This window comes from Rattus norvegicus, chromosome 2, assembly GCF_021556685.1.
Source record: "Rattus norvegicus strain SHRSP/BbbUtx chromosome 2, alternate assembly SHRSP_T2T, whole genome shotgun sequence".
Lineage (NCBI taxonomy): Eukaryota > Metazoa > Chordata > Mammalia > Rodentia > Muridae > Rattus > Rattus norvegicus.
The window spans coordinates 37044488-37055951 of NC_141535.1; the positions used below are offsets into that span (position 1 = coordinate 37044488).

Below are 11464 nucleotides of genomic sequence, written 5' to 3' on the forward strand. Positions count from 1 at the left end.
AAATACCAATCCAATTCTTCAGAGAGTTAGAACAATTTGCAAATTTATCTGAAATAACAAAAAACCCAACAGTAAAATGCACAAAGGTTTTAAATTTGATGTAGGTTTGCTTATCTTTTCTCGATTTCCATGCCTGTGGTGGCATCATACTCAAGAACACTGTCAGAGTCAACTTATTGAAGCATGTCTTTTGTACCCCCAGTTATTCAGGAGTTTTGAAGACCGCCTTTGTTCTGTGGAGTCGTCTTTGGAACCCTTGATTCACTGTTGACTGATTTTCGATGGTTTATATTTGGATGCTGCTAGGTTGGTTTGGCTTGTGTCTGTCCATGGTTTTCATTTCTGTAGTTCTGTAAAGTATTTTGATGTCAGAAAGTATGAGTTCTAAAAAATTGTTTTAGCTGTGTTCCTTGAGGTGCTATAGGACTTTTTTTTTTCTCGTAAAAGGTTGTTTTCTATCTAAAATTTGACACATACTATACAAATACTGTGCCACTAAAGGATACTTTAACTCTATGTCATTGGAATTTGGGTAGAAGTCACACTGACACCTGAACCATATTAGGTTTTAGATCTGTGAACATGGAATGCATAACACATTTTTGTGAACTTCTTTTTTTTATTAAATATATTTTTTTATTTACATTTCAAATGTTATTCTCTTTCCTGGTTTCATGTCCCTACGCCCCCGTCCTCTCCCCCTCCCCATACGGGTCTTCCCCCATTCAGCCCCCCCCCCCCACATTCCCCTGCACTGGGGGTCCAACCTTGGCAGGGCCAAGGGCTTCCCCTTCCTCTGGTGCCCCAACGAGGCTATCTCTGCTACATATGCAGTTGGAGCCCTGGGTCAGGCCATGTGTAGTCTTTTGGTAGTGGATTAGTCCCTGGAAGCTCTGGTTGTTGGCATTGTTGTTTTGGGGGTTGCAAGCTCCTTCAACTCTTTCAATACTTCCTCTAATTCCCCCCAAGGGTGTCCTATTCTCAGTTCAGTTGTTTGCTGCTAGCATTGACCTCTGTATTGGACATCCTCTGGATGTGTCTCTCAGGAGAGATCTATATCCAGTCCCTTTCAGCATGCATTTTTTAGCTTCATCAATCTTATCTAGTTTTGGTTGCTGTATATATATGGGCCACATGTGGGTCAGGCTCTGAATGGCCATTCCTTGAGTCGCTGCTCTAAACTTTGCCTCCATATCCCCTCCTATGGATATTTTTCCACCTTTTAAGAAGGAGTGGGAGCATCTGCATTTTGGTCATCCTCCTTCTTGAGCTTCCTACAGTTTGTGGATTGCATCTTGCGTAATTCGAGCTTTTGGGCTAATATCCACTTATCAATGAGTGCATAAGTGTGTTTTTCTGTGATTGGGTTACCTCACTCAGGATGATATTTTCTAATTCATTCCATTTGCCTATGAATTTCATGAAGTCGTTGTTTTTGATAGCTGGGTAGTACTCCATTGTGTAGATGTACCACATTTTCTGTATCCATTCCTCTGTTGAAGGGCATCTGGGTTCTTTCCAGCTTCTGGCTATTATAAATAAGGCTGCGATGAACATAGTGGAGCACGTGTCTTTGTTGTATGTTGGAGCATCTTTTGGGTATATGCCCAGGAGAGGTATAACTGGGTCCTCGGGTAGTGTAATATCCAATTTTCTGAGGAACCTCCAGACTGATTTCCAGTTGTACCAGCTTGCAATCTCACCAACAATGGAGGAGTGTTCCTCTTTCTCTGCATCCTCGCCAGTATCTGCTGTCACCTGAGTTTTTGATCTTATCCATTCTCACTGGTGTGAGGTAGAATATCAGGGTTGTTTTGATTTGCATTTCCCTTATGACTAAAGATGTTGAACATTTCTTTAGGTGCTTCTCTGCTATTCGATATTCCTTAGTTGAGAATTCTTTGTTTAGCTCTGAACCCCATTTTTAAATAGGGTTATTTGACTCTCTGGAGTCTAACTTCTTGAGTTCTTTTTATATTTGGCATATTAGCCCTCTATTAGATGTAGGATTGGTAAAGATCTTTTCCCAATCTGTTGGTTGCCGTTTTGTCCTAACCACAGTATCCTTTGCCTTACAAAAGCTTTGCAGTTTTATGAGATCCCATTTGTCGATTCTTGATCTCAGAGCATAAGCCATTGGTGTTTTGTTCAGGAAATTTTTTCCAGTGCCCATATGTTCGAGACTCTTCCCCACTTTTTTTTTCTATTAATTTCAGTGTGTCTGGTTTGCTGTGGAGGTCCTTGTTCCACTTTGACTTAAGCTTTGTACAGGGTGATAAGCATGGATCAATCTGCATTCTTCTACATGCTGACCTCCAGTTGAACCAGCACCATATGCTGAAAATGCTATCTTTCGTACATCGAATTTCTTATTGAAGTGCTTTTCAATTTTCTGTTTTTTGAAAAAGATCTTTTATGGCTATGCATATTTTTCCCTGTATGTGCATCACCTGTGCCCTGTGCCCCCTGAAGTCTGATGCGAATGTCAGATTCCCTGGAACTTGTTACAGACTGTTGAGCCTCCATGTGGAAGCTGGGAACTGAATCTCTGTCCTCTGCAAGGGCAACAAACGAGCCACTGAGCTGTCCTGCCCAGTCCTCCTCTGCCTTTTACACGCTTAATTGATGTTTACATCCTAGAGTTTTCAGCAGGCAGGCTTTTCAAGCCTTTTGCTGGGTTTATTATTAACTTATTGCTCTTGATTCTGTTGTAAATGGGATTGTTTTCTTAGATTCTGTTTTCAATTATTCATAATTCATATATAAAAATGGAACTCTTGGTCTTCTAAATTCATTTCTTCTAACAATTTTTGAGAGGGGTGTGTCTTCAGGGTTTACTACATGAAGATCATGTCATTTATAAAGAGGATTTCACATGGCTCTTCTTGATTTCAATACTCATTTCTTTTCATTTAGTTACTCTAGTTCAGACTTCTAATGCAGTAGTGTGTCACCTTGTAATAACATGTTAAACAGAAATGACTAAAATGGAGCTTTGTCTTTTTTTTAACCTTAGAAGGTGTTACCTGTGGGACTTTCATGTGTATGGTATTTCTATTCCTGGCTTTAAAATATTTGTTATAAAATTGTAATGGATTTAAATTTTTTTTTCTGTCAGTATCATCACATGGTCTTTCATTTGTTGATATTTCCTTTGTTGATATTGAGTTGATGTTGAAAATCTGTCTTCCAGACATAAATCTCATGGTCATGGTATATGATCATTTTAATTGGTTGTTGAATTCAGTTTACTAGAATTTTATTTTCTATCTTATATCTGGTTATGTTTGGTAAGGCAACGAAAAATGATAGGCACTAAGAATGCCTTAGCCTATCTCTCTGTTTATTTGCAGTAGTAGGGATAATAGTTGTCCCTGTCCATTGTAAGAAAGCTCTTTCACTAGTTCCTGCCCAGTTCTCTTCTTGGTTTTGTATTGACCTAATTCCTGTGCCTTCTTAGCTCATATCTGTGGATCTTGTCTTTACATTATTTTGTTTCTGAGATGTAGTATAGACTACCATTCAGAGCCCATATATAGATGAAAGTGATGGTTATGGAACATTATAGCTTAAGAATGTAAAGGAACATCTCATATATTTCTAAAAAATATTAACATTTAAAAAGATTCTAAAAGGGGGATTAAAAGCCAGGGAAAATTTTTAACATAAAAGTGAAAAAAATAGTAGTAGAAAAGGAAGCAAAATAATTTCTAACAACATATAACACAAGAAGGATTATACAGATTTTTACATAAATTTAAAACAAATCTAGTAAATGTTTACTTTTTATCCTCATTTTATTATTCAGAGTAGATAGATAGGCCTTCTTGCTAGGAATGTATATATATATATATATATATATATATATATGTTCACTTCAGAATTCTTTGTAAACATCAAAATGTCAGAAATTATCTAAAATTAACAGACTGGTTAAATTATTCAGAAAGTATAATTAAGCTATTAATAGTTTGGTCACTATATATTAAAATGAAAACTTGCCATAATATATAGCATGTGAAAAATTGTATTATCTCTATAAAGTATTATTTTTTAAAAGTGTATTTGGAAGGTTGGCTAAACTGTGAGTCTTTTGTTGCAGGTTAAGGCCCTGAGTTTGGGTCCTACCAGTAGAGAAATAGCAAAAAGTACATGAGAAGTATATTTGTCTTATTCTTCTTATCCAAGATGGAATGTATCTGGAAAAATATACATCAGTATTGAATTATTAGCACATTTTTCTGGAAATTTAACAGCATTTATTTTTAATTAGTTTATCCCTTTTTGATGTTTTAATTTGTGTGATATTTATTATGGCCATGTATATACACATGCATCTGTGTGCATGTAACTGGAGGTCAATGACAAGTGCCTTACAATTTTTTTGAGGCAAGATTTGTTACTCAACATGGCTCTCTAAGGTTCCACTTTTCTTGGCTTCCTGGTTTCCCTCAGCACTGGGGGCTTACAACCATGTATTATTACCACATACAGCTTTTTTACATGCTAGAGGTTTAAACTCAGGTTTTCATGTGAACATAGCAAATATGTTACTGACATAGAAACTCTTACAGCAATTGCTCACCCCATTGTAAGTTTATTAGTACAGCATAAAAAATGTTACCAAGAGAAGATTCAGTTGAGGATTCAGACAAATAAAGTGGGTATTATGTATCTTGATTTATATAAGACAATTGTAAATTTTTTTAAGAACAATTTTGTTTATGGGGAGTTTTTCTTCATGAGACTGTTTGATTTAGAGCTCACTGATTACAGTGAGCTTAAGAAGGAATATGGGGCATGAAAATAATCAATAAAGGTACTTTATAACTACAAAGGAAATTCTAGGTTCGTGGCCTATGACTGTAATCTTAGTACCTACACTCATGAGTTTGAGCCAAGTGTGGGCTGCAGGGCAAGTTCAAGACCAGCCTGGGCTTACACCCGGATTGAAAGAAAGGAAAATAAGGAAGAAAACATAAAATATTGCTATATTCTAACTTCAAGTTTTTCAAAACCACAGGACAACAGAGTTCATATTGGACCCAAAATGGAAATCCGAGTAGTCACATTAGGATTAGATGGTGCTGGAAAAACTACTATTTTGTTCAAGTTAAAACAAGATGAATTTATGCAGCCTATTCCAACAATTGGTAAGCTTGAATACTGACCGGCAACTGGCTCTTAGCTGCTGGTTCTCTGGTCAGGAGAGCTGTGCAGCTGGCTCTTTTCTGGCACGAAGGCACCATTGTTTCAGAGGGTGAAAATGAGATCATGAGTGTGGGCTGAAAGGTGCCGGGGTCACAGCAGACAGGACTGAATGTTGATGAGACAACCAGAAGCGATGGAGGCCTAGAGAACCCGACAGTGTTAGGGATGAGGGAGGGCAGTGGTCCAGAGCTGGCAGGTGTGTGACTGCACTGGTGAAACTGCAGACAGCTGCAGCTGCTAAACGACTAGGAGTTTGTCTGGCTTCAGTAGTTATTGCTGTAGGCAGACAGTCGCTGCCTCAAAATTATCAATAGGGATTTGTCTATGATTAGTGTGTCATTCATTGTTAACACAGATATAATATAAAATAATGTTTTGACAAAACAACAGGTTTTAATGTGGAAACTGTGGAATACAAAAATCTAAAATTCACCATTTGGGATGTGGGTGGAAAACACAAATTAAGACCATTGTGGAAACATTATTACCTCAATACACAAGGTAAGAGTCAAGAATGACATTTTTTATTAAACTGAAAAGTATTCTCAAAATGAGTTTATAAGTGCTCTGATTTCATTAGCAAAACTGTTTATTTAGAGGAATAGTGGTAGAATTTGAGAGGAAGATATGATATAAATGTATTTTATTTAAATTGAAAAATAACAGTAGAAGGCCATTATTGAGTAAAGACATACTATCTTGTGTTGGCTGTTACTAACCCTGCAGTCTGTTGTCAATACTCCTATGGGTACAGCACAGCTGCTGACAGTAAGGCAACATGAAGTTGACTTTGTGGACTTCATGTGTACTCTGAGGTCAACATGCAGCCTGCTCTAACTGCTCAGTAGCACTACACCCTGGTTTACAGGCAGTGCGCTCCCAGAGGAGCCCTGTTAAAGCAGGCTTCTCTGGGTAGGCAGCGAGGGGCGCATGCCGCAGTATTCCAGCTCGCCTTATTCACACCTGGCTCCGCTCTACACTTTTGTGCCCTCTCATGAAGTATGTGCGTACACCTGTGTTGTATATAATCCTGTTCCCATTTAAATGGTAGACTGATTTTGACCTTGGAAAATTTGATATTATGGTTTGTATGAGCCACAATTAATAGGAAGAGGCAGAAGTTTGAAGGTGAGGAACACTTTACATAAATAATAGTGGTGGTATTTCTACTTCTTAAGATTGTATATTTTTCCTCACTTTTTGTTTTTCAAAATGTTGAGATAGGATCTCAGTATGTAGTCTTCCCTGACCTGGACCTTGCTATGTAACTAGGATAGCCTCAAACTCATGAAGGTGTGGACTACCACACCCAGCAGTTTTGTTGTTCCCTTTTTAAGTTAGCATACAAAGTAATGAGTTTCGCTGCAGCCTTTTTATATGTATGAGTCAGTACATTCCTCTTCCTCCCTGTGGTTTTTCCTTTCCCTAAATAGTTCCCACTTCTCCTTTTGAAAAGAACAGGCAGCCTTAAGGGAGATCATAAGCACATTTTCAGAGGGCGGTTCGAAGGGAAAGGTTTGTTTTTGACAGATTCAGTTTTATAAAATCTGTCAGAGGAGGAGACAGTGAACCTATGAAATTATGTAAACTCTTTGTTAATTATTGCTTTACCTCCTGATGTTAAGTAGGTAGCCGTTAAATGAAGATAGACAGGTAACCAGACTTAGTGAGAATAATGAAAGCAATTAATACTGGGTTAATTTACTGAAATTAACAAATAACTTAAAATTTTTTGTGTGCTTTTGTAGCTGTTGTATTTGTTGTTGACAGCAGTCACAGAGACAGAATTAGTGAAGCACACAGTGAACTTGCGAAGTTGTTAACAGAAAAAGAACTTCGAGATGCCTTACTCTTGATTTTTGCTAACAAACAGGTAATGAATTTTTATATCAGAACATTTATTACTTTAGTAGTTGTGCATAGTCCATAAGTCATTTGAGAAGTCTTCACAGAATCAATTTGATAGCTATTTGTAAAGTTTCTGCTATGGAAAATGTTACTTTGGCTATCCTATAGTACACACACACACACACACACACACACACACACACACACACACGAGTCAAGTAAATGCATCCTTGTATATGTATGTATGTATGCATTCATCTTATGTTCTAATACAGATAAATTGGAAAATAACTTCAATATTAACAGAATGCTATGAGACATAAGGAAAGGATGTAAAAGTAGATATAGGAAGAGTTTAGGCTAGCCTGGCATATTCAGCAATCTCAAAGCTAGCCTAAGCTATGTAATAAGACCTTGTTTCAAAAATACAAAAGGCTGGAGATGTAGCCCATTGGTAGTGTTGCTGTGCAACCTATGCATAACCTTGGGTTTGATCCCTTGAATGGCTTATAGTGGGGGTTGGTTTATATGATTGGAGTTAAAATTATGGTAGGATTGAACTTAGAGATGTTTTTGGGTTTATATGTGAGGGAAATATTAACAGGAACTTGCGAAGTCGTTAACGGAAAAAGAACTCCGAGACGCCTTACTCTTGATTTTTGCTAACAAACAGGTAATGAATTAGAAATAGTAGCATGGCTATGGGAGCGTCAAAATAACCGATATGTTAAATTTAGGTAAAGGATGAAGAAAATAGAGGAAAGGATGAAGATGAATAGATCTGATCATTATAAGGCCTTCCAGGAATAGAATGAAAAAGTTAATATTTTATTTTGTAATATTTAAAAAAAATTTATTAATCTACATTCCAAATGTTGCCCCCATCCTGGTCCTCTCTCCCCTTTGCTTCTGAGATGGTGCTCCCCCACCCACCATATCATAGCTATGGTTGATTTCATTATGAACTCCTTAATATATTATAGGTAATTGTAACCAAAACGTTCTCTTAAGTCTTTCAGTTAATCTTAGAATAATTACTGAAAATGAATGTAGGTTTTGTTTAGGATTCAATTACAGTATTATCAGTAGTTTTCTATGTAATTAGTAAGAGTTAAAAAAAATGATCCCTTGGAAAAAGTGATAAAAGTTATACGTTGTGTGTCTTTTAGGATGTCGCTGGGGCACTTTCGGTTGAAGAAATCACCGAACTTCTCAGTCTCCATAAATTATGCTGCGGAAGGAGCTGGTATATTCAGGGCTGTGATGCTCGAAGTGGTATGGGGCTCTACGAAGGGTTGGACTGGCTGTCCCGGCAACTTGTGGCTGCCGGAGTGTTGGATGTTGCTTGATTCTATTGCAGCAGTTGTTTCGAGCTTATGGTTAAAAGTTACTTTGCATGTAATGCATTCTAAGAAATTCTACATCTCAAGTATGATAATTTAGTATGTGTACGTATGAATCCTGGACTGAGAAATGTACCATTGCTTTTAAAAATTATTCTGTGGCAAATTTAAGTGATCCTGTTACATTGGTTAAATAGTTTTGCTTTTGTTTTTTTTTGGATATAAACTTTTAAAAGGTACATTAGGCATTGGAAACTTTGTACACTTTGTGTATGACCTGTACATTGGGAGAGAAGTGGCCACAGAGAATGAGTAGAAGCTCCTTTATTTTATTGAAAAAATAGGCAGTGGAGTGCCTAACAGAACTTATGGAAACATGGCTTCTTTACCCCTCCTTTTTACTCATTGTTGGCAGTCGTGGACTAGAATTTAAGCTGTACTGGGGTAACAGGATTACCTGACTTTCACATTCAGCATAACATCTATTAGTGCTGGGGACCATCAAATACAGAAAATCAGGGTTTTTTTCCCCTACAGTTTTATTATAACGCTCTCCTAAAGCATTCTGCATAACGCACAATGAGAATGAATGTTATCTAAGTGGACCTGAGCATTAGACCCGAACTAAATTACGAACAATAGAACTGTGAAAGTTGTTTGATCTTCACTCATAAAAACCATTTCTAGGACTGGGCCTAGGTTTATTTCCTAGGTCAAAGCCCTAAATTGGTCCTTTCGTTCACACTTACTTAGGCTAAGTAATAGTGCATCCTCTGTTGGTAAAGTGCCACAAGTCACATGAAGAACCAGTCACCTTTACATAAACACACAGAGACCTAAATAGAAAACGGCCTAGACCTTAGGAAAGGTTTTCACACAGTGGGGAATGCTAATTTCTTTAACATGGTTCCCAAGTTAAGTGCATTTACTAGACTATAAAAAAGATCAAGGCTCTTTAGGACAAGGTCTCAGTTAAAAGGAAGAACACATCTAAAGTAAAAGAAACTTAAAAAGTTTACATTTATTACGGGAGTGTTATGAATAAAAGTTAAATTTTGTGTTCTCTATAGTTTCTTATTTGTAAGATACTCTTATTATGGAAGCATGATTTCTTATATTTAAATAGGTAGATTTCTTGTTATTAATGCTTTCACTTTAGGATGAAGTTGAGAGCTAAATCTTAGTGCAATTGTTAAAAGGACAGTGATGTCTGACAATAGGATGTGATTTTTAGGTGGCAATGTTCTGGTTCAGTTTTTCTCAAATAACCCTTTTTTTTAAACTTAGAAAACAGCACTACAAAAAGTCCATCGAACATTATGGGCAACATGTAAATAAAAATATAATAATTTTCCCTTTTTCAAGAGTGTAACAACACGCTGTTACACATAGCTTGTGTGCATATGTAATACACTGTAATTAAATTATTTAATTTTGACTGATTTTAGTAACTGTGAAAAATAAAGACGTTGCGTTTATTTGTGAGACCTTGAGTTGTTTTCTGCAGTAACGAAGATATGTTGACACTAAGATGTGAACTTGCTTTTCTCGTAAATTATGAACTCTGTTATTTCACTAATTTTGTTAAACTTTGTAGTTCATACTCTTAAAATATAGCTAACCTCATTTTAAAGTTGTGCTTAGATCTGGCTGACGTAGACACACTAGAGTCTGTTACTCTCGTGGGTGGGCTCCCGTTACTGTGCGTGCTCAGGCCCTGAGCAGTCATTGCGGAGATTGTATTACTTTCTTCACGGAAACGTCAAGTTGAAGAATCAACAGATGCTTTAAGTACAGCATAGTAGGATTTGCCTTCTGTCTCTGAATTCCTATATTACATCTAATTACTACTGTATGAAACATGTACAGCAGGTGTGTCAAGTGTACGTAGCTCTGGTCTGTAAGTCAGAAATGATTTACAGCCACCAGAAGCCATTACTGTATTTACATATGTGATCAGTATAGAAAGCAATAAAATGTTTAAGTTATAAGGAGCTCTGTTATTCTAAAAACTGTTTAAAAATCGTGTATCTAGTACCATGCTAGGTAATAACTTAAGTCATTAAAACTGGACACAGCTCAATAGTAGGAATACTTGTCTAGCAAGTCTGGGTGTGATCCCCAGCACAGGAAAAATGACAAACTTTATTATCTGTGCTATGCTTAAAGAAACTGAAACACGTAAGACTGGAGAAAGACTTACCTATCATGTTTGAGAGAAGGTTTATTTGGTAATACAAAGGTTTAGAAATAAGTTATTTTCTGTGTAGTTAACATATACATAAAAGGCTAAAAAATAAAACTGTTCTGAAGGGAGAGCTAAATTGTTTCCATAAACAAAAGTGGAAATTCTTGAGATTTTTCAAAGGTTAAAAAACAAGGTTAATTTAGATTTAGTCTGTTTCACTGGAGAACAAAGAACATTTAAAACAGCCATTTACATGGTTCATTACATGTCATTGTAATGACAGTGGTTTTATGGCCTGGAGATGAGGCTAAGTTGTAGAGATCATGCTTAACAAAACCTAGATTTCCATTGCCATCCCCACCAAGAAAGGCGGTGGGGTGAGTTTGAAAAATTTGTCTAAATACTGAAACATATTTAATACCTACACATGAGAAAAGTTCTCATTTTACAAAATGGTGTCAGGGATGACTGACGCACTAGATGCATATGACGCTTCACTAAAAGTGAAATACTTAACGTTTGAGGAGTGCGGCATTACCACTCGATAGCAGTTACTACCAAAATTTTACATGATCGCTTTAGGAATTGATAAAGGCAAGATCAGGTAAGTATAACACATGTAGCTACGAAATAAGGTAAATGTAGCAAAATTATTAATGGAGTAGCTCAAATTATTTTTAAGCTTACAGCAGCCAACACCTACCTCCGTGTTTGATGGCATCTGAATGCATATATGGGGCTTCTTTGGGGCTTCATTTCTGATGTTATGTGGCTTAGTCACCTAACAGGTTTCATTCTGAACAGGGGATATCACAGCTACATTTTGAACCTCCTTCCTGTCAACATTGACAGCATAACAGGTGGTATTTATGGG

General features: G+C 36.8%; 1 protein-coding gene across 5 annotated transcripts in view; it reads left to right on the forward strand.

Moving 5' to 3' along the window:
* Window positions 1-10396, forward strand: part of Trim23 (tripartite motif-containing 23) — a 33372-nt gene extending 22976 nt beyond the window's left edge. For 3 of the 5 annotated variants that reach the window (XM_087634828.1, XM_087634829.1, XM_087634832.1), the window contains 4 exons: window positions 5024-5153; window positions 5602-5712; window positions 6960-7084; window positions 8229-10396. In XM_087634828.1, coding sequence (XP_087490954.1) covers window positions 5024-5153; window positions 5602-5712; window positions 6960-7084; window positions 8229-8408 — 546 coding nt within the window. In that variant the 3' untranslated portion in view covers window positions 8409-10396. 5 annotated transcript variants of the gene reach the window in all.
* The last annotated feature ends 1068 nt before the right edge of the window (window positions 10397-11464 follow it).